This window comes from Erigeron canadensis, chromosome 6 (assembly GCF_010389155.1).
Source record: "Erigeron canadensis isolate Cc75 chromosome 6, C_canadensis_v1, whole genome shotgun sequence".
Classification (NCBI taxonomy): Eukaryota; Viridiplantae; Streptophyta; class Magnoliopsida; order Asterales; family Asteraceae; genus Erigeron; species Erigeron canadensis.
Genome location: NC_057766.1, coordinates 9,368,734 through 9,392,942, shown reverse-complemented (window position 1 = coordinate 9,392,942; position 24,209 = coordinate 9,368,734). Strand labels below are relative to the sequence as shown.

The window sequence follows — 24,209 nt, the reverse complement described above, 5'->3', positions numbered from 1 at the left end:
TAGCCAATAGAATTTAACAAATGATCTAAGATGTTCTTTTTTCTATATACATTCATTCTTTCGACAACTTTTAACTGAATTCACTTGCAAGTGTTTGTTAAATAGTTGGTGACCAACTTTATCATTCTTCATTAGCAATTCACTAAATAATCACTATCACTATTTGGGTTTTTATGGATCCTTGATTAGAATTAGGCAATATTACCAGAGACAGAGTTTAAAGCAATATATATGCAAATAACAAAATAGAAAGAAAACATTTGGACTTTTTTGACATCTGAGAATATGAGGGTGCATTTAGTTCAAGAAAACTCCTTTGTTTTCCATTTTCATTTTTCAAGAAAACATAGAAAACAGAAAACGCGTTCAAATTGTAATTTTTTAAAAGTTTTCCTAGAAAATGAAAATTCTCTTTTCCAACTTTTGCACTAAAATTAGAAAACTGTTTTTTTCAGTTTTTGTTTTCACTTTTCTATTTTCTAAACCTTTTATAAACCTAAAATTAGAAAACAAGTGAATTTAAACATGTTTTCTAGTTTTCTAAAATGAAAAAATGAAAACTCCATCTTTTATTTTGAATGCGTTTTCAAAATTTTTAAGGGTTTTTTAGAAATGAAAACCTTTTCATTTTCTAGAAAACTAAAAATGAAAAACTTAAAAACATTTTCTTCAACTAAACGCGCTCTGAACTTTTTGAAAAATGACATCCCTATATCCGAATATTCTGATTTCCAATTTGTGCTTCTATTTTTAGGCCTCAAGTAGGTGACACATTTGGTCTATATAGTCCATTTCTAACCTAATACCTTATCCTGAATTTAGTTTGTACGAAAAAATTGTCAACCATGTAAAGATTTTTGTCATGTCTAACGTAGATACTAACGGTTTTCTATTTTATTTTTATTTTTATAATTGACGGATCGAAAACAAGAACTTGCTAGTTAATACAATGCTAACTAAATATTACATGTTTCTACTTGTATCGACCACTTGTTTCTTCTATAATTTGCTTTCAGAGTCTATAATTGCCTAACTATACTGTGATGTGGCGTAGGAGTTGTAAGACCGGTATCAAATTTGGTTTTTATGGCTACGACTACCATAATCCAACTGAGTTTGTATTCTTTTGACATGTTAGTTTTTTATGATGGTAAATGTATGTGAAGTGGACATGGTTTATTTGAATTTTGATGTAGTTTCCGTGCTATTGATCACTTTTCAGGATGTGAAGACACAGGTTCTTGTGGTGTGATAAGTACGTCATGTGTGTAGTTCTTTATTTATGATAAATGGACATGATATGACGACCCTATTAATTATGCTGTACTATAAAAACTTAAAGCCATCCATCAAATATAGATCGATTATTCAGGGTGACTTGAATAGAGATGCAAATTAAGGTTAATGATTTTTGAGTTGGAGATTAGCTACCAAAATGGTGCTCTATTATTTATTCTGTGTCATCTAATTTTCGAAGTTTTTTCTATTTAACTTTGAGCGTAAATATTTTAAGTCTATAATATATATATGATAGTTAGATAAACTTTATATCATTGAAAATTATATTAAAAACAGAACCGTCCATATGTTTTATATCAACTCTTATATAACACAACTCAAAATAATTACGGTCAAAATAGGATAAAAAAAAAGTCAAACTATGATACTTAAATGAGACTTAGGGCCTATTTATTTTTTTAGTTATTAAGTGTTGAGTGTGTATTAAGTGGCTGAATGCATAAAGAATGTCTGTATATATTAAGTAAAATAAAGGTAATTGACGGTTATTTTTATTTATTAAGTCAAAAAAGAAACATAAAATTTGACTGAATGATTAAGTTCTTACCTATTAAGTTAATTAAGTAAAAAAGAAACATGACGTTAGACAATATATAATTTAGGCCCTATTTATATGTTGGATTATTTACACTGTTGGTCCTTATGGTTTGTATGTATTTCATTAAAGGTCTCTATCTTTTAAAGATCACATCGATATGACGATATTCCTCGTGGTTATTGTTAATTCCGAATACCTAAAAGATTCCCAAGTTTTGGATTAAGAAAATTAATTTCAATTGTAAATTTCGGAAAAGAAAACTTGTGGAAGTTTACCTGAGACTCAATTCGCTTTTGAAGACCCATTTTAACTGATTATGATCCAAGGAGGATGGAACTTTATGGTGCGGTTCAATTATATGTTGAAGACGTGACCACCTTTCTATTTTGGGATAAAGGCATGGGAATGTACCTAATTATGGCAAAAAGGCTATGTAATGTACCCAACTACTCGACTTGCTATTCAGTGTAACCAACTACGTTTTTTGGGTTATTCAACGCAGGCAACCTGCTACACAAGGTAATTCATCCGGTTATATATATTTTATTTATAAAAAAATGAAAAACACGCAGAAAAGGAAAAAAAAATAAACAACATATTTTCTATCACTTCTCTCTTCTAATTCAATCTTGTTCATCATCAATTCGACCTGGAAAATCATAAGGTTTAAATCGCGATCAAATTTTGATCATCTTCGTTCTTTCAGTTTTCCGATTAGTTGAGTTTGGTGACGGTTACATTTTCCGGTGACACTTTGAATTTTCCGGCAATCTCGTAACCAAAAGTTTGTTGGCTAGGGTTTGTGCGGAGTTGTTTTTAGAGTGTTTTGGTGTTGGTTTCGAGTCGTAACTCGAAGGAATAACAAAATAATCGTGTTTTTAAAGTTTTCCGGCGAGATTACCATTTTTCCGGCGAAGGTGTTTGAAAGTTTTCCTAGCAAAGATTTGTTCGGAATTTGATCAAGAGTTTTTTGGTGTTAATCTTAATTCAAAGTAATGAGCAAGATAGGGTTTATTCAAATCGTTTCCGTTTTCCGGCGAGATTACCATTTTTTCCGGCGAAGGTGTTTGAAAAGTTTTCCTGGCAAGGATTTGTTCAGAATTTGATTTAGAGTATTACGATGACGCCGTCAATCTTTCACCTCCCCCGCCACCGCCGCCGTCCTTATTGCCGGTGGACAAAACCCCTTCCCCGGCCACTCAAGTTGTAAGCTCTTCAAGTAATGGCGGTTTCTTGATACACTTTCTTGTTACTACATTCTTGTATCTTTTTAGTTTTGGAATTTACTGAATTTTTTTAATAAAAAAGAATAACTCAAAGTATAATTACATAGCAGGTTGCCTGCGTTTTTTTAATAAAAAATAAAAAATAAAAAAAGCAAGTGGTAACCGGCTACTTGTTGTGTAGCAGGTTTCCTGCGTTGAATAACCCAAAAAACGTAGTTGGTTACACTGAATAGCAAATTGAGTAGTAGAGTACATTACATAGCATTTTTGCCATAATTGGGTATATTCTCATGCCTTTGTCCCTTCTATTTTTATATCTTCTTCATGTAATTCGTTTTGTTTGTTTTGTTGTGCTTGATAGTTTGATAGCTTGACTCCCTGGTTAGTTTTGATGACACACACCCACCATGTTGGTGTGTGAATCAATGTAACACTCGGTAACATTACTAGCTGCTTTTTCATTTTTTAATTATGACAAATCTACTCGACTTGCATATTTCTATTCAAAAATGGTCCTCAAGAAAGTGTTTTCTAAAACCTTTTTCTCTCGGTTAAAATATGTCAATGTTGAGCAATTGTAATTTCTTTTTTCTTTGTTTTGAAAAAATGTACACACTATTGTAATAGGGGAATGATAAATCCTCCTAAAACATAAACTAATTATCTTTTTAAAAATTTGATTATGACATGTGAATAAATCAATGGATAAAATTAAGTGAAAGAATAAATGGATAACATATTTAAGGTTATTAGAGGGATTATTAGAATAATTTTTAAGAGGATTTATCATAATCCTTCTAATAGTACAATTCTTTCCTAGGTGTCCCATTTTCCTATAATGACAAACCTACCTTGAATACATCTTTTCATAAATGTTCCTCAAGAAAGTGTTTTTTAAATCGTTTTTCTTTCTCGATTATATAGTATACGGTTAAAATATATCAATGTTGAGGAATTAGTTTTAAAATGGTGGTGAATGCTAGTAGTTTAGGTAGTAACTCACAATATTTTTCAAAAGGATTTACTTCAGTAAAATTATGAAATTTAGAAAAGCATAATTTTTCTAAATTAACGTAACAAACTGCTTAAAATTAAATAATTATATCAATTTTAAGATGAAAAAGGCAATAAAAAAACTTGATACGTATCAACTTATAAGTGTGCTTTCAACCAATTGTTGTACTAAAGAAATGTAATTTATATAAGCTTTCAAAAAAAATTTCTCAAAAGTTTATTTCAAAAAAACATCTTATATACTCTTATACGTTTTCACAAAAGACCTTCTCACGACTTGACATTGAGTCGAGGTATCAAATAATCAACGGTTGGACAAGTGATTAATAATCTTGCTTATGAAAACAGAAATCAAAAGTTCTATCCTCATATTTTGCAAGCCTGAAAGTAATTTTAGTATACATTTTAACCTTTTTCATATATCATCAAGATATTACAACCTAAAACTTATAAAAGATGACATTAGATGCTTACTTATAATTTGACATTGGGAATGCTCTTAAAACAAGAGTGTTTTAGTATAGGGAAAATATAAAATGCTGTTAACATCATTCCTGCTACTTTCACAAACACTTCCCCTGAATTTCCCACATGATAAATAAATAATCATCCTCCCTGAATGTGAGGGCAACAACAGCCAACTAAATGCTGTTAACAGCATATTAGCTAACCCCTTTAGTATATTGAAAAAGACAACTTTGTTTAAAACTTATGGGAAACGATCATCACTTTAAAATTATAGATAGATCAGTCACTATGTGGTTGTAAGGATTACTATTCATGACTTTAACTTTTTAATTTTTTTTTTTAATATTTGGGATATGACATCAAGAAAACATCACCGTATAATGATGAAGTTTTACACGTACCCTAGACAACAAGATATTGACTATAGGCCGTTATAAGTATTCGGAGGAAAAAGAAAACATCACCGTATAATGATGAAGTTTTACACGTATCCTAGACAACAAGATATTGACTATAGGTCGTTATAAGTATTCGGAGGAAAAACTCCAAGACTTATCATCCGTAAAAATCGAACTCAAGACCTTGGATAAAACCTAAGAATACACCAGTTGAACTAACTTTTTAATAATTATGGATAAAGATAGTAAAGTTATTATCTTTAATCTTTTAAGAGTATCATTTTTCTGATTGATTAGTTACCAAGTATTTTTTTTTTTTTAACATAGTTACAAGTATTATTTACAACATAATAATCAACTACTTAGCCATTAAGTAATGAGATTATAGTTATCTACTGATTTAATTCAGGGACATATTCTGATAACTTCTACCCACAGAAACGGAATAACTGATGCCCACTTTCAATAATTCAACAAATAACAACAATAATAATTGAAGAAGAATACGTACGTTTTCGATTCTGACTTTATTTTAATTTTAATATAAAACAAAACCCTATATATATTTTGAAGATTTTTGTTATAGTTGTATAATACTGAAATATCTGCTTTCATAATAAGCTTTAGTTTTCATCAGGTAATAAAAAATGGGGAGTAAACTTGGGGGAATTAGTGAGTCTAAAGGAGTTGCCAACAGCCTTGAGTTGGACAGTCTTGCTCAGTTCGCTGTCGATGAGCATAACAAAAAACAGGTACTCCCTTATTTTATTTATTTATAAGTTTTTTTTAAGGTGAATAATAGTATGAACGTTTTAAAATAAAAACAGTTAGATCACTTAAATCTGATGCTTTTACATCTTAAATAAGCAGTAAGATATGAATAGATTGATGCAAATTTTCTTAATTTGTTCACAAAAATTGAAGATTAATGATGTATAAAACAAAAATGTGATTTTCTCCGTTTTGATGGATGAATGTGTTGTTAAACACGATATTTAAGTATAAACTATGGTAATATAATGGACTTATAATATGATATGATCTAACATCGGCCAAGTATGGGATTGATTGGCGGTTACTTAGCTTATGGCATGATGCGAGCCTATTATGGGATGGGTTCGTATCATAATACTTCAAAATGAAATTTTTGAAATATTCTCACATTTTTTTTATATTATAAGGATGGATGTATTTGATTGAAACTTTTTTATGTTTTATGTTGATTTTTCAATATATGTGCCTATCTGAGAATGGATATTTGGTTTGAACATTTGTAAACTATGATGTCTATTGGGTTATGTACTTTTGTATCTTTAATTTCAAATCGAAACTGGACCTTTTCACTTTGTGATTACTACACCGGGATCCCAGGCATAATTTTGACCACCAAGCTGTGGATTGAGCACGGGTAAGGATGATCTAACCAGTTTTGTGTAGAAGAAAAACCTTTTTAGATAACTAAAAAGAGCTGCTTTACGCCAGAAACTTGTCTAAGTAAAGCCAATGCGATTTCTTGTCTTCTTACGGTCCGTGACCACCTAGAAGTCGAAACAAATTATCGGCATAAACTCAGCTGTAATCTCAATTTCTCTATTGAAAGCGTGTGCATTATTTTTAAAGTATGGTGGATTGCCTATTCTTATCATATCCATGGTTGATGCTTTCTAAGAAGTTTTTTTTAAATGGAAAGAGAAAATGTATGGGGAACATAAGATGTAGACAGCCTTACCCCTACCCAAAGGTAGAGAGGCGGTTCCAAAAGGACCTCCGGCCTGCAGGGATGAGCATCAAACCCTTGACCTTTGTCTCTAGAGGCAAGGGTTTTCCACTTGATCCAACCCGGCTTGTTTAGAAGTTAATACATGTATATATATAGTGTTTTTTACATATATGAATTTTACAAAATTAAGATCCATGCATCATAACTCTTAATCAGAAATTAGGATTAGCCGGTTAGGATGATCAGAGGCATACTAAACTTACCCTTTCTTTATTGTGTTATGCAGAACTCACTTTTGCAGTTTGGAAAGGTAGTAAGTAGCAAGGAACAGGTGGTAGCAGGCACTGTGCACTACATCACGCTTGAAGCACTTGATGGCGGTCAGAAGAAAACCTATGAAGCCAAGGTGTGGGTTAAGCCATGGTTGAACTTCAAGGAGCTTCAGGCTTTTGAGGTTGTTGATGCTGCCGCTTCAGCTTAACTTTCCTCTGGTATATCCATTACCCTTCAATGTTTTGTACTTAATTTCTTAACAATAATGTTTCCTCGTGTTATGAAGCAAAGATAATTTTTCAAAATGTGTTCTAATTAAAAAAAATTTGACAGTTCGTCAATATCTTAAGTACTTTACACAAAAGATACGGTTGCATATCTAAGGCAAATATGTTATCATGTTTGTATTGATGAATACAAACTAGAAGATAATCTACGTTGATATAAAATACTTGGAAGCTCCTTGTGAATTTTGCTTTGATTAAAATTCGTTTTCTTAAATGCAGGTGAGTGCTGAAAGCTTGAATACATGCTGTCGTTATATTCAAGCAAACACTAATATTTCTATTGTGATTGTGAGTTTTTGTTACGTATGATATGTATGTTAGGACGTGGATGATGTTGGAAAATGATCTATTACCTATTATTTAACATGTATGTTTCTAAACTTTAAGTAGTCCGTTCTGAAAAATTGGTTCTTTATGTTCATATATGCAGTTTTTACTGTTTCTGTTTGGTATGTCATGTTAATTGGGTGAAGTATTTGTGTTTTTTGATGCTACAAAGGTCTATAGTACATGAGTAGATCCATGTTGTATCGATTATTAATGAGTTGTGTGGCTAAATTTAGAATTTGAACTAAGCACCACTGACAAAAATGTACGTCACATATGTTGACACATAAGTGATGATATACTGTCACATCTTCAGCTTCAGTGTGTTCAAAATTAGATGTGTACTTGAGTATGTCACACATAGGGTTTTTCGAGCTGAAACACTAAATCTGTCCACTGACCCATGAGTCATCCATAGACAACTAACCTGCTAAAATAGTAAATCATTGTGAACGATTTTTAGATGACAATTACAGATGTTGATTTGTACAATGCATTAACTGACGTACCTTGATAGTCTATATCACAAGGTTTGCAGTTTGGTTATAACCTGCCATGATACCCTCGAAAGAGCATTAAAGTCTGACAAAACACAACAAATTCCAAGACTCCGGCACGTTGCATCTCCCCTAATATATCTAAAACTCAAACTGATGACTGTCTTGATTAAAATTTGTAAGGCATTCATGTCATAAAAGGATAATGACATCAAATACACTATTCAACCCCAGCACTCCATTAATTTATAGGTGCAGTATCTGGACATTCGTATGACTGCATAGTGAAGCAAAAAAGAAGTGAAATATGCAAAAGGGTGAACATTGTATATACAAAGCAACAGAACAAACAAAATAGAATTTTCTAGGCAATATCTACACCTGCAATGCAAGGTACAACGTCAAGCATTACTTCATAAACAAAAGAAACGAGTCATTCTTTAACGTTATCCTACCGTCTACTTGGTTGGCTACACTAACTTAAGATCTACCCCATTTTGCTAATTAACTAACCAAAAAGTGTCCAACTAACCAACCTATATGATCATTCTTCTTCATCATAATCTTCTTCCTCTTCATCTACTACTGTGCTGTTTAAATGACCAAGCCTGATTGAACCAATTGCCATTTTCTCCATATCTGCCATAGACCACCCTGGATATTCTTCAGGTTTCATTTCAAAATTAGGCTTTGTTGATGAGCCACCAGGAGTTACAGGTGCTAATGATATTGGTGGGGTGTCTCCATTCTCATCCAAGTCTAGATTGAGGTCAAAGTTCCTGGCTGGAGCCGGGTCAACTGCAAGATGGGTTTCTTTATAATCAAGCCCTAGATTTTCTTGCATTATAATGTTATCATTGTCACGAGATACAACAGGATCAAGTTCATTTTTTTCAGAAGTAAATGCTGCCATCATTGCAGCCTCTTTATCTACTTTTCTTGGTCTGCCACGACCTCTGCCGGTACCCCTCCCTCTTCCTCTGCCACCACTCTCATTGATATGGACAGTCTGTGGCTGGAACTAAAGACAAAGAAAATCTTTAATCATGAAGATTGTTCGTTTCACATCATAAAATAAAATGTTTTTAGGGAAGCAAACAGTGTAGAGATGCAATATTGACAATGAAAATAGATAAAATGGGTCTAAAGTCAATCAAAGTCTTTTTTTTAAGCAATAAACCTTCTAAATTGTTCTTTCAAAAACAAAAGATATTTTCATTAATGTAATCTGCAGTTCTATAATGTACCCAAACTAATTATTATTCGAAGGAACAATAAAATAAAGAAAAAAGAAAAAGTCGACGGATAAATATATAATCAGCTCAACACATTCACTAGCACAATTTGTTTCGAAAGTCCAATGCTCAACTTGCCCCAATTTGCCACCACTATAGTAACTACATTACTCAAAAACTAACAGGATAGCACATTATACAAATTGAGATATAATACGGCATCCTAAAGCAATATGCAGGCGGGGTAAAGGTTTTTGGATTTGGGATTACAGAACAATGCAGAAAGCTTGCACAGCCAGTGAACCTCAATCTCACAACTCTAATAAAGTTCTTTAATCACACAAGTATATATGTATATCAATATTATCTATGATATCAAAATAAATATGATCGCTTACCGGCCTGCCTCTGTTTGCCTCGTCACTATCATGGTTGTCATCGTCAGCAACTTTCCTGGAACGCCAACGTATTAAATCAATATTAGCAAATGTTGAACCTCAAATCTATTTCCGTTACATTAAAGTGTGAATAAAAAACGTCAAAACCTTCTCTTAGTTGCAGATCTGTCTTCCCCTGGAGCATCAGAGCCACCTAGATTAGGGACCTTACCAACAATCTCTCTCAGAAAATCAAATACATTAAAACTCTGGACACACTCCTTTCTACAAAATGGATGCAAAATAAAAAGAAAACAAAAAATCAGCAAGGAAATTTATCGTGACTACTGAAGTAATGAACCACATAGTGAGATTTAAAATATAAAGAGTACAGGATTGAATGATAATTTACTTACAAGTGCATAGAATTTAAAGTCTTTGCACCCTTCTGAAGGGTTATCTCATATGTCCGGTCGCAGAGATCTTGCAGAAATAATTCTAACGCTTTAGCTGTGCATTTGTAAGGTAAAACTCATTTAGTTCAATTGTTAATTTTTCCTTCAAATGAGTAACTTGGTGGTTACCACCATTAGCACTTATATTTATACAACTTTGCTTTAAATGGTAACAAAAACATTAACGGTCTCTCTTCCACAGAGAAATAAACGTGGAAAGATAAAGAGGTTAATATATGAAGCAACAACAATACACTATATGACTCGGGTGCGGTGTATGAGTGAGGTATGATGCAGTCATATCCCTACCCAATGGAAGAGAGAGAGTTTCCAATACGACCTTGGGCTTATAAAAGTTTCCATATATTGTTCTAAGAGAAGCTATCCCCCAAATCAAATCCCCTTTTTTGAGTGACAAGTGGACCCAACATTTCACTTGTGGTTACAACTTCACAAGAATCATTCGTGAAACAGGATCCAGAAGATAGATACTACATACTCATTTTTATTTTTACATGTTTCTTATATAGATATGCCTAACTATTTGGAATCTAACATGACAAATACTGATTTGATAAGCTTTTCTCCCACTAACGATTTCTTATAGGCGTACTGCGTACAAAATGGAGTTATTCGCATAGTTTCCACAAGCAGAAATTTCGTTACCAAGCTATATAGAAAGGGAGGATCTTGTACTCTAAATAATATACCTAGTATACCAAATATCGTAAAGAATCTATATGGAAAGGGAGGAATCTTGTACACCACCTAATATACCTAGTATAGCAATAAGTACAGCTTACATAGGACATGGTATAATGCAAATAAAGAATATTTGGTAGTTTGCCAAGCAAATTTAGTGGTGTATAGATCATGGGTTTAGTGGTGCATAATATTTAATGCTCATCGCATAAAAGCTGTGTTCAAAATAAACATCACTCGCCTGGCATAGAAACAAGTGTGGTTTCCTTTAAATCAACCCAAAATGAATAGCCAAACACATGAAACAGCATTTTGGATTTCAATTTAGAAAACGATAAGGTACACACACCCAAACGCTCTCTTTAGTTACAAGAAAAATCAAAGTACCGAAAGCTATGAGCCATGAAAGTTACAACACGACATTCTTTGGTCATGCTACATTATTAAATTACGTAGGCGGCATTTCTAAAATCCAGGAAAGAAATACATCAATACAGTTCAAGTAACTCGGAATTATTCGTTACTTACAAACTAAAAGAGGAACAGCCAAAGCAATCTTGCCAACATCTTCATCAGCCTGCATTATCTTTTTTATTCGAGCCTGTTTAATCAAACCAAATAAATGATACACATGTTACCACATACAACTATTATCGAAAACAACCCATTGGCTGACCGGTCCCAAACGGACCGGTTAAGGGGGACATCAAAACATAAAACCGGACTCTCAAACCTCCGAATTTATGTTGTATGTCCCCCACCGCCATGGGGTCCACTAAAATACAGTTATTCAAATTTTGCATGTCTTCCGTATTATATAGAGTAGAGTAATTATCAGAAATTTAAAAAAATGGATACACAATTAAATTAAAAAATAATAAGAGTACGTAATGGATAAAAATAATAAAAATAGGGGAAATATATACTCTACTTACCGCTGGAAAACGAGAATCGAGTTTTTTCTTCATGGTGAATGAATCTCCAACACGATAGTATATAAAATAAATAAAAACTACAGAAATTATAATTGTTGTATGGAAAATGAAACCCTAAAAACTACACTAATTAAAGTTAAAATGATATTAGTACTGTATTTTTTTTATTATGAATTAGCAATCCTGGAAAAGGGAAGGGGAATAATGTAGAAGAAGAAGATGATGAATTGAAGAAATTTTGTATTTATATTTTATTTGGATATTTCCTTTTTTATTTATTAGGCTCTTTCTTCGGTTTTTAACTGAATTTTATTTTATTTTATTAATTTAACTAACTACTCTTTTCAGATCGGTCAAACTTCAAAATACATCATCTCTCATTTTATTTAGTTTGTTTTTAACTTTTAGAGACAAAAGGTGTAGTCGGCTTATTTTATCGGCAAATTGGTTTGATAAGCATTAGCTCTTTGACAACATTATAATATGTGTATTGGCAAACATTCATAAGGTGAATTAGCAAGATGGATCGACTATATTTGGCCAAATGTGGCAAGAATTGGCACCAACATTTATAACATTTGTTTTTTATTGTTTTTATTTTTGTAAGAATTAGCTTCTTTTGGCCATTACACCATCAAATTTGGCTTTTTTTCGGCAAAAGTTTGCAAATTTTTTCAATGCGACGTGGCGTGATTTTATTGGCTTAATTTCTTGCCAAAGTGTCAATTTATAACACTACACCTTTACCCCTTATGAGCTTAAATAATCTCATCCAATAATGGTTTTATTGCAAAAAAAAAACATATTTCCTTACGAAAAATTTCAAGTTCAACTTATTCCTTAAACATATTTGGAATAACCACAAATGTTTAACTTTCACTTATAACTAGTATTATACCCGGTTGTTGGCCGGGAATAACAATTGGACACAGACTTGAATGCGGTTCATTAGTTTTAATATGTCAACTGTTACCATTAGAAAAAAAAACATATCTTTAAATAATATGTAAATCTTAAAATACAAAACTTTGATGGCGAAATAAAAATTTGTAAATTATCTTGAAAGATAAAGATTAGAACGAATTGCATTTTTGGTTCCTGTGTTATCACACACTTTGCAAGTTTGATACAAAAATGTCAAAAGTCGTGAAACATATCCCTGTCATATCACACCTGTTACATTCTTGGTCAACAATAATGTGCCGTTTGAAATTAGCCGTTAATACACCCATGTGTGTCTCACGTGTGGGGTAGTTCAGTCATTTACACCCTCCTACCCATATATATACCAGAATTTTGTAACACCCCGACTAAGGCGGAAACACGAGATGCCACAGAACGACATGGTACAAAAGATTTAAATATAAAACATCAACACAAGTTTTCAAATGACATTCAAATCCAAAAGATTACAAGTTCAAGATGACGTCTAAATCCATTAGATAACCAAATTCATAATCAAAAGATCAAATGTTTGCGTTACTTGTCCAACCATATAACAAACACACAACATTCAAGAAGCGGTCCATGAAGCTAACTTACTGCTCTAAACCTGAAAAGCATGAAGAAAAAGTGTCAACTACGAGAGTTGAGTGAGTTTATAGGTTTTAACTAACAACACATATATATATACCAACCATATTCAAGGATAATGAGTCCTAAAATTTCCATGTATTCTTTCAAATAATCAATTCTAAAGCGTATGTTCAACTTATAATAACCAACATATTAATATCAATATCATTTAGCCACATGGGCATAATTCAAGTAAACTTTGATGAGTAAATGCTTGAGCCATTACTACTACCATTTTATCAAGTCCAATAATATATATAATTCATTTCATAGCACAAGCTGTCAATCAAGTGCCGTATTAATAATAATAGGGTCGTGCCATGGAGACGACCATTCAAATTTAAGGTAGCTAGAGCACCACTATGGTCGGACTGGAAATGAAGGTTGTCACGAAGGCAACCAACCTTCCACCGTTACACTTATGGGTGGGTGGACGAAACCTAGTTGCACAACTCTCTAACTACAGGCCTCCACTTTCGGAGTAAATAGTAGTGTACCGAAAGAAAACAGGTTGACAGAACTCAAGCTCATCATAAAACATTTATCACATTGAACATACTAAACCATTTCATCTCATAGTCATATTATCAAAAATCATTTTATATTTATATATATATAAAAGCAATTTCATTTATATATCATGCTTTTCATCCCGATAGTTAAACACATAAAATAATTTGAAAGGGGGCTATGACTCACTTGATTGGAGTATGAAAAGGGGCTGATCAGATGCGTGAAGTACGTCTAGTGGTGTCGTCCCTCGAGCAAGCCTAAACCATGGTATTTAAAATATACACAACGTAAGTGTGTGTTGCATGACTAGTAAACTAGATCATGAGATGTATGCTAGTAGACTTGCCCATCTTTGGTTGTTGTTTAATTATGGAATTCAAGTACATTATGTTGTTCACCTCATTTGGTTTGAAGACATTTGGTAGTGAAAGCCATTTATACGATTTTGTTCGGTTATTGGAATTTCAGTAGTTTAACTTTGTTTTATATATATTTTCCATTGCATACTTTGTTTGATAACCATATTTGACATTTGTGTTCTTATAATATTAATGTTGATATATTTTACTGATTTATAATTATTTATTTAATTTAATATTATTTAATTAAGTATTTATTTATTTTATTGATTTATTAATTAAATATATCCTTATAATTATTTTTAAGTCCTTAAATTATCTCTATATAATTATAGATGGATTATTTACTGATTTCTAAGCCTTTTTATTTGTAATATTATGATTTTTATATTTATTTGTGCATTATTTCTATCTATTTAGTAATAATGATTAATTAGTGACTTTTACTTAATAATTTACTTTTAAATTGCATAGTTCTAGTTCCCTTGCTTGTAATTATTTTTTTTTCCAGTAGGTTTTGGTCACTTTTATCATTGGTTAAGTAGTTTTGATCAGATTCATGATTTATATAATTTATTAATTAATTTATATATCTTTTAATTATCATTTTAATTCATTAAATCATAGAATTTCTTACAAATCACCACAAGAGCTTTAGTCCGAAAATTCCAGGCCTTTTTGGCAACCCATATCAATGAAAATTCATATCAATTCAACCTCTCTTGTGTCTTGCTTAAATTGAGGACTTTATAATTAGAAATCATTTACCGAAATAGTGATTTTAGCCTCATTTCTTAGGCTATAAAGGTACTTCAAAATGGATTTTCATTCTTAACTCAAATATTACAGTAAGTTCATCATATTTTGGTGGTTCAAGTCGTGATGGTGGTGGTGGTGTGATATGTGTAATTTTGTGCTTTCGGTTAGTGATTATTTGACCCGAAAAGGTGATTTTTGAGCTAATTCTTGCCATGCATCAAGTGACTTGAATTTTATACATTTGATATGAAATATTTCCAGTAGGTTCATCATAATTTCATTCTCAAAAGATTATGGTGCATGTGTGTGCTCAAAATGCATTTTTGCATGTTTTCGGTTTGCGATTTCAAGCATATTTTACCTTGTTTTGATTCAAACTTGCATACTTGATATTTTTATAAATTTTTCCAGATTATATTCACTAAGATTAACATATTTTCCAGTTAATACAAGTCTCTAACCATCTCATAATCCAAATAACAATCCAACCTTCTTAAATCTAACATATATGCACTTAAATCAATACCTTTTTAACATAAATCTTCATCCATCTCAAATCCATCAACATGAAAACATATTTTTATGAAATATTCCAGAAATATATGTACAAATATTATATAAAATGTGTTCATCTTTTTATATAAAAAGTTACTTTACAAACTATTAACACATCAACACTTTTTGATACAAACTTTTATGGATCTAACAATATAACATCAAATACATATTTTTATCAAATTTTCCAGAAAATATTTCTTCATAATATATATTAATATGACCATCTTTCACAAGAAAAAACCATATCAAAAGCTATATAATCTATAACTACACTTTTGGGTCTTAAACTAGTTGAATCCTTGGATCTTTCTTCATGGATTCAATATGCATGAGCATGGAAAGAAAAATCCTATCAACTTTGCCCTCATCAAGTGTATTTTCAAAAGAAAACATGAAGAAAACATGAACTTTTGATAAAACCTTTTTAATAAACACAAGAACAAGATTAACCTAGTAAAGAGATGAAGATATATACCCTTGTTGCACACGTTTTTGTTGATGAGAAATGGTAGAAATTTCGTGGCCTAATGATGCTCCAACAACCCTTATTTCAACCTTAATATAACCCTTAAACCTTGCTTACTATAACTCTTTAATAATCTAGCCTAAAATCCTTATTATTAATATGTTTTAATTGATTTTTGGTTATGTTTTTCTCCTTGATCTGATGTTGGCCGAAAATCTTGAGAAGAAAAGAGAAAAGAAGAGTTTCTTGAGTGGAGAGAAAATTGTGTGTGAAGTGTGTGTGAAAAATGGGGGTTTCAAGAATGATTAAATGAAAAGTAAATTTTTGAAATGAGAAAGTGTGAGGGTGTGTGTGTGGCCGGTCCTAGAGGGGGGGGGGGAAGAGTCTCTACATTTTTTTTGTATAAAAATGTTGTGTAAGTGCATATATGTGTACGCATTTGTTTTATATGAGTCATATGTACTAAGTTGTACATATAGGTTAGTTAGTTGTGTCCTAGTATATACAAATATGCATGTGTCGTGTATGTGTGTATGTGTACATACATTTGCATTCCAAAATTGTTACTTTATCCCTTTAGTTGTATTCTTGTATTCATTTTAGATATTTATATGTACACTTATTTATATTCAAGTATTTTTTTGTACATAGGAATTCATAATTATAATTTTAGGATGGTTGTTATATTTTTGTGCCTTACATACACTATAATTTATTTGATGATTAAATTGTTGGATATTTATAAGGATTTTAGATTGTTATCTCAACTTGTGAGACTTATATTATTATTTACTATTCAATTAGTTATTAATAAAAATTTTTGTTCAATTGTATTTTATTAAATTGTGCTTAACACTAATAATAGCTTTAGATTGCTAATTTAGGGGCATTATCTACTAGCTTCAAGTATAACTATGGCTTGCGGGATCATAGACAACCTATCTAGCACATATATTATATTTAAAAAGTAGGGGTTTTACAAATTTACACCAAATTCATTCCAATCGGGTTACAAAAAAAACCCTAATTTTCTAAAATCCCCAAATTACAATAAAACTAATAAAAACTTCCAAATTAATTGATGGTTCTTGTGAAGTCCCTCACTTGATGGTTTAACCCACAAGTGTAGAATAACAAGATCAAGTATGCACTAAATTGTACTAGTATTGCTTATAATATAAATGCAAGAATATAGATAAAGCAATAAAGACTTAAGCAATAAATAAGTAAACAAGTAAGTAAATGGTGGAACACAAATGTAATTTTTAAGTGTATTTTATTTATTGATGTTAAATAAAATACAAGATTGTTGCGGAACTAAGATATTACAAATAATGTATATATCCTAACAATCTATGAATTACAAGTGATTCTTGCCAAATAAACTTAAGATCGAAATACTTAAAGTTGTGAAGTATTCCTTGTAGGGATCGAGAGTATTTGTGCAAGTTCACCAAATTGCAAAAGTGATTTGGACGAGGGAAATGACTTGGTATTTATAGGCAAAAAGAATTAGTATTTAATTCTTTTTGCCATACAAATAAGGTTTCATGCATTTAAAGAATATAATATTTATTCCTTAAAAGCATTGGTTAAAGTATAAAGTCAATTTGATGTGACTTGTGATACTTTAACCAACCATCTTTACACGCGTGTAGGAACATTTAACAAAGGACAAATGGATTGTCCGGATAAAAGCGTGCAAAGGCAAATAAGTCAATTCCTCGTAATCAGTGTTTAGACTTGTAAGGTCTAGAACGCTAACAAGGACTCCAGTCAGGAGATCTAGTAAAACTGCCAGTGGGCTTCGCCATTTGCCAGTCTTCCTTCTTCAGACTTCAATCTTCGACTTCAGTGAGAATGTTTTTCAGTGGAGAGATCTTGACTGGAGTGAAGTCCAGTGAACCAATTTGGTGGAATCCAGATTCCTATACAAGTAAAAGGTTCACTGGCCTTCTCATAATTTCTGGACAAATCTTCAGAGGGGTCTAGTCTTCAAGTCTGGAGCGAGTCCAGTAGATCTGGACCTAACAATTCTTTGTAGATGCGGCCATCCTTCTATGATTCGCACCTCATGGACTGAGAATAACACAGGAAGACGCTTCTATTGCTGTTAAAGACATGAATTTATTAGTTGGCACGATCCACCTATGTGTAGAAGCTCAGTGGAAATCATCCCCGGGAATGAATAGGTTTGAGGAGTCTTCCTGAGATTTTGAAATTCAAGCAAGACGATACAAGAACTTTTTAGTAATAAGTTGCATATTATTTGTTGTTTATTTGTATTTTAGATGAAATTAGATTTTGTTTCTTTTTTTTTTTTTTTTTTGGAAGCAAAAATTGTAATGTATGTACACATTCAATTTTCAATATATGAAATTTGGTAGTTTTGTTCAATTTTATACATTTGTTTGTAAATTGGTAGTTTTATTCCATCTTTAATTAAAAGATAGCTGGGAAAGTATATGTTGACTAATTAAAGTCAAACATACAAACATTCAGTGGCAACTTCAAAAATCATTTAGTAGCACTCATTCAGCTTCAAAAATTACAATAATTACCAAATTGATAATGATGTGCTACATCAAGTGGCACTCATACATTCATTTAAAGCAGTGTTTAGTACACACAAACATTAGTCTAAACAGGAAATAGGAAATAACAAACAAGATCAGTTGGCAAAAGCATGAAACATTTGAACCAAAAGCATGAAAATACTAAATCACTTGGCAGTTTTCTTCACTGCAGTCTTCTTCATTGCAGTCTTTCTTCCAACATTTGAACCAGTAGATTATGAAGTTGAACCACCACCAGCCTTTGAACTTGTACCTTGTTGACTTGGTCCCTTTGTACATGTTCTTTTGTTGTGTCCATCTCGCTTGTAGTTCCCACATTTAGTCAAAGCAGTAGCCCTGGTCAGTTTACTTTCCTTCACCAATTGTATCTCAACTTGACTTCTTCTTCTCTTCATCTTAGGTCTCCCAATTGAAACCTTCTGCTTTGGTGGAAGAATTGTAATGGGACTATCAAACTTTGGCCAGTGTGCCCTTGCCTTTGTAGGTCCAATTGTGAAACTGTACATAGTTCTCCAAGTAGCAGATAGTAAACAGGATGTACATAAGACTCAGGAATGCTACATTGCATGCCATTAGCCCCCATGTCATTGAATGTAGCCACAACATGTTTACATGGCATGCCAGATAACCTTCATTTTCTACATGTTGATCTTGCCATGGACCAGCAACCTGAAACTTTGTACCACCATTAAAGAGGATCCTGTATCTTTCAGCATCCTTCTTTATCAGCTCAAACATGGTACCTTAGCATGTCTCTTCATCAAGTACTCCCTTACATACTAGTTTACCATTCACAGTCTCACACATATTGTTCACAAGTACATCACAAGGAGATCTCCCTATTACAAAAGATGAAAAGATATGCTAAGGTACAAAAACCTAGATTCTTTACTTTGGGGATTCATCATGGTGAGGCTTTTTCACAATTGCCAAATAGAAGCTTTATGGGAGGGAAGATTAGTTATTTTGACTGTTTAGATAGGGACCAGTTTTCGGTGATAGGGTTAAATGCCATGCTTCAAGAGTTAGGATACAACGCCAATATTCCAATGTTGTATCACTTTAAAGCACCAGATAGGGACTTGGATGATGGCCTATATCCCCTAAGTAGTGATGAAGATGTTACATCTTTAGTGAAGTATGTTGATAGCTTTAAGTTATTAGAAGTTTATGTTGAAAAGAAGGAAAAAGGTTAGGAATCAAATAGCATTAAAGATATACAGTCCTAGGAAAAAAATGCTTAGGGTACAAACACCATGTAAAAAGACTTTGTTCACTGATGAAGCATATGTACCCATTCCCGTGGAAAGAGAAGATTGCATGGTATTGGGCAACTGAATGAATTGGGTACCAATGCAGACAACATGAATGATGAATTTTTCAGTGAGGCATTTATAAATGATACCATACCAATCCAAACAGATTGTGGGCAGGGTAGTGGCACTGGTGTTGATGGTAATGAGAGTGAAGAACATGGACATGGTAGTGGTATTGGTGTTGATGCTAAAGAGGCTGAAGAACATGGGCATGATAGTGGGGAAGACAGTGAATTTGTGGACAATGAACACATTATTCAGGAGATGGAGGTGGATATGACACATTTCAGAGACAATGTAGATGCTGATGTAGATGGGTTGCATGTGGGGATAAGCCAATTGGAAGCATGGTCAATGATGTGGAGGTTGAGAGGGTGAACTATGATAATATTGATAGTAAACTAGAGTCAGGGGATGATGCTAGAACAAAAACTTTGAAGCAATTAAGAAGTGGGCAGAATACTAACCCAGGAAACAAGGATCATTCTTATCTTAGGCAAGCATTTGGAACTAAGAAAGAAGTTAATGAGTTGGTTACCATGCTTTCAATTGAAACCAGAAGATTGTTAAAAGTATGCAAGAATGATGAGGAAAGATTTACTATAATATGTGAGATATCAATACCTGTGTTTAATGCAGATGTGGGTTGTACTCAAAAGGAAAAAAAGCTGGGTAAAGATGTTGGGTCAAGTAATGTTGGGCCTACAGTTTTGAATAGTCCAGCCTAGTCACCCAGCAGGATTAGGTTTACTAAGAAAGTTATAAAGGAAATGGTCAATGAAAAAGTCAAGGAAAGAAAAAAGGAAAAAGAAAAAGAATCTGAGAAAGAAACAAAAAGGTTAAATGCCCTTGGAGATTGCATGTGTCTATCACAAAACCAGATAACACATGGGTTGTCAAAACATTTAAGGATAATCATAAATGTATCCACAATATTAGGGATTTCATTTGCAAAGGGATAAACGATTGAAGTGAAATTTGGGGTGAAATTAGGTATATATATATGGATGGGAGGGTGTAAATGACTGAACTACCCCGCACGTGAGACGCACATGGGGGCATTAACGGCTGATTTAAAACGACACGTTACTGTTGGACCAAGAATGCAACGGTGTGATATGACAAGGATACGTTTCGCGACTTTTCACATTTTTGTATTAAACTTGCAAAAGGTGTGATAACACAGGGACCAAAAATGCAATTCATTCTAAAGATTATAAGCTTAAAACTTTCATGGTGCAAATAAAAAAGACTAAAGCGAAGTACCATGAATTATCAAACATAAAACTTTAATTGTAAAAATTAAAAGTTACAAAAGATTTAATAGTTAAAGTGTGAGACACTAAGACGTTATCACCCTAAAAATAATAATATAAATCAAATATAATATATAAAACATAAGAAGACAAATGATATCTACACAACACGTTAACTAACAAATGAAAATAATAAAATGAAAACTAAGTTGCCAAGCAGCTTACTAGCATGCTTCACTAATTACACAAAAATAGTTTAAATAGTATATATTATATAGTATAATGACTTTTGGGTGAAAAAAAATCCCTATGTAATTTATACCTTTTAAAAAAGAGAAAAAATCTCATCCATATCACAAACAGAGTAAAAGGAGATGTTAAATATTTAGTTTCATCCGGTACATAAACTAAAAAGATTAAAACTGAACAAAACCAAATTAATTTTATTTACGGTTTTCAATCAATCAATCCTAATTATTCATGGGAAAATAGTTTAAATAGTATAGAATATAATGAGTTTGGGTGAAAAAAAATTCCTAAGTAACTTATACCTTTCAAAAAGGGAAGAAATCACATCCATATTACAAACACATTAAAAGAAGATGTTTAAAAATAAAAAATTGATTTTGTTTTGATTTTGGGCACAAGATTTTATTCTTAAATGTCTATAAATTTATCTAATGTTAGTCGTTTCGTAAGTCCTAGTCTTGTCTTTGAAGATTGGATACATTGAAAGTTAAAGATTGAAAGATTTTGAATATTGATGACAGCCAAGACTAGTATATTTATTTTAGTTTACTTTATAAGACGAAATATATATATATATATATATATAGAGAGAGAGAGAGAAAGAGTTTCCTTATTTTGAGAACCATTTTTTTTGTAAAAACCATGAGAACTCTTCAATTAAATATGTGTTCACATGTTTATTTTGTTCATTCACATGTGAAATGATTCAAAAATGTATGTTGTAGAAGAAACTTTTTTTCAAACCTTATATATAGCCCTTTGTGAACTTGTGAATGACTTTGTTTATTTTTTTTTGTTCACATGTTACAAACGACTATATATGAGGTTTTGAAAAAAAATTTCTTCTACAACATATATTTTTATAACGTTTCACATGTAAATGAATAAAAAAAACATGTGATCCAATATGAAATCTAGGAGTTCTCATGGTTTTTACAAAAAAATGGGTTCTCAAAATAAGAATCCTATATATATATATATATATATAGAGAGAGAGAGAGAGAGAGAGTTAAGTACTTTTTTCGTCCATGTGGTTTATCGTTTTATCACTTTTCGTCCTCACCGTTAACTTTTGGCTAAAATCATCCTCGTGGTTTGCATTTCATCCTTGGATCCGTTAACCCCTCACGTGCCTTGCACGTGAGGGGCATTTATGTTTTTTCACCGGTTTATCCCTATGGTTAAGTGCAAAATTCGTCCTTGTGGTTTTTCGTTTTTGCATTTTTCATTCTTGTCTTTAAGAAACCTCCAAACAATAATTTAATCAAAAACAAATTCAAATTCAAATCAAAAACCTATATATACCTACATATGAAGATCTAATTTAGTACCGGCCGATACTGCTAATTTAGTTTACTTTATTTAAAAAACAAAATTATAAAACTTACTATAATTTAACGTAAATAATCAAAATATAATTATTGTTCACTCAAAAATAATACTAAATAAGTATTTTATAACAAAATATAAGTTTTTAAAGTTCACAAATTACAAAAATATTTACATTAAAATATTATAGAAATAACTTTTTAAAAAATTCAGAAAATAAAAAATGAAAATACCGGAACAATAATACTGAAAAATATCGAAAATGTCGGAAATAGTTATACTGGAGTACCCCTGATACCAGTATTATTGGTAACACCGACCGGTATATACCTGTATTTAAAACAATGTATGTACATGTTTGAATTTCGACTATCCTCAAATATAGGTATATATAGGTTTTTCCGGTAATTTTTGTTTGTAACGTCAAGGATGAAAAATGCAAAAACGACAAACCACGGGGACGATTTTTGCACTTAAATGGGTGAAAAGACAAAAATGCGTCTCACGTGACTTGCATGTGAGGGGGTTAACGGCAAAGTTATAACGGCAGGGACGAAATGCAAACCACGGGAATGATTTTAGCTAAAAGTTAACGGCGAGGACGAAAAGTGATAAAGCGGTAAACCACATGGATGAAAAAAGTACTTAACTATATATATATATATATATATATATATATAAGTTTTAGGTAAAATAAAATAAGTATTAAAGTAAAACAAATAAAACAGTTGGTTTCTTTTCACTGCTGATCACCGTGCATCATGAAAATCATCGTGCATCAATTGTTTCGTGAATCTTCATGCATCAATTTAACCATGATCTAAAGGTCAAGATCTTGTCTTATATGTTTTACTTTAATATTTGTTTTACAATACCCAACCTATATATATATAGTACCTAAGTTTAGGCATATAACCTCTCATATATACTATTTTTTTTAATATTCATTGTATAATATATATAAATGATTGCACGTCATCAGTGTTTTATGCCCAAACTTAGGTATAACAATTAACCATATATTCTCATTTTTTTATATGACTAGTTTATACCTGTGATGGACTATGTTTTGATTTATTTTAGTACATTTAATTATTACATTATCTCTTATTATAAAAATTCTGTATTATAATTGACAATAATGTGTATTTTTAAATTTATTTATATATTTTAGGTTTAAGTTTTAACCGAATTTCAAAAAAGATGAAAATCTATAAATCAAAGTTATAAGAGAAACACTCATATGGATATAAATTTTTGTTTGTTTTTTATCAATGAAATTCGATAAAACTTTATTTCAATGATCATAACCCTTCAGCAAACTAATTTATCAATGAAACCAAAAGTCAAAGCTAGACAGTGACTGAAGGCTTAAGTTTTTGGCACTCGTGGTTCAAAGCTATTAGACAATCCTATGCTTTTAAGTTACTTTTGATCGACTAATATTATAACCATATAAAAACAATAAATAACATAATATTAAATCATGATATGTCAATTAA

General features: G+C 31.7%; 2 protein-coding genes across 2 annotated transcripts; one reads left to right on the top strand and one right to left on the bottom strand.

The window, feature by feature from the left end:
- Nucleotides 1-5,491: 5,491 nt before the first annotated feature.
- LOC122603524 (cysteine proteinase inhibitor A-like) lies at nt 5,492-7,644 on the top strand. The gene is made up of 3 exons (XM_043776249.1): nt 5,492-5,695; nt 6,950-7,154; nt 7,443-7,644. Exons 1-2 carry the CDS (start codon nt 5,591-5,593, stop codon nt 7,142-7,144), a joined length of 300 nt encoding a protein of 99 aa, XP_043632184.1. The 5' UTR covers nt 5,492-5,590; the 3' UTR covers nt 7,145-7,154; nt 7,443-7,644.
- Nucleotides 7,645-8,378: 734 nt separating this feature from the next.
- On the bottom strand, nt 8,379-11,955 carry LOC122605345 (dr1-associated corepressor-like). The gene is made up of 6 exons (XM_043778272.1): nt 11,752-11,955; nt 11,345-11,417; nt 10,076-10,169; nt 9,828-9,944; nt 9,681-9,735; nt 8,379-9,068 (listed from the first exon to the last, which is right to left on the bottom strand). Exons 1-6 carry the CDS (start codon nt 11,782-11,784, stop codon nt 8,592-8,594), a joined length of 849 nt encoding a protein of 282 aa, XP_043634207.1. The 5' UTR covers nt 11,785-11,955; the 3' UTR covers nt 8,379-8,591.
- Between the last annotated feature and the right edge of the window lie 12,254 nt (nt 11,956-24,209).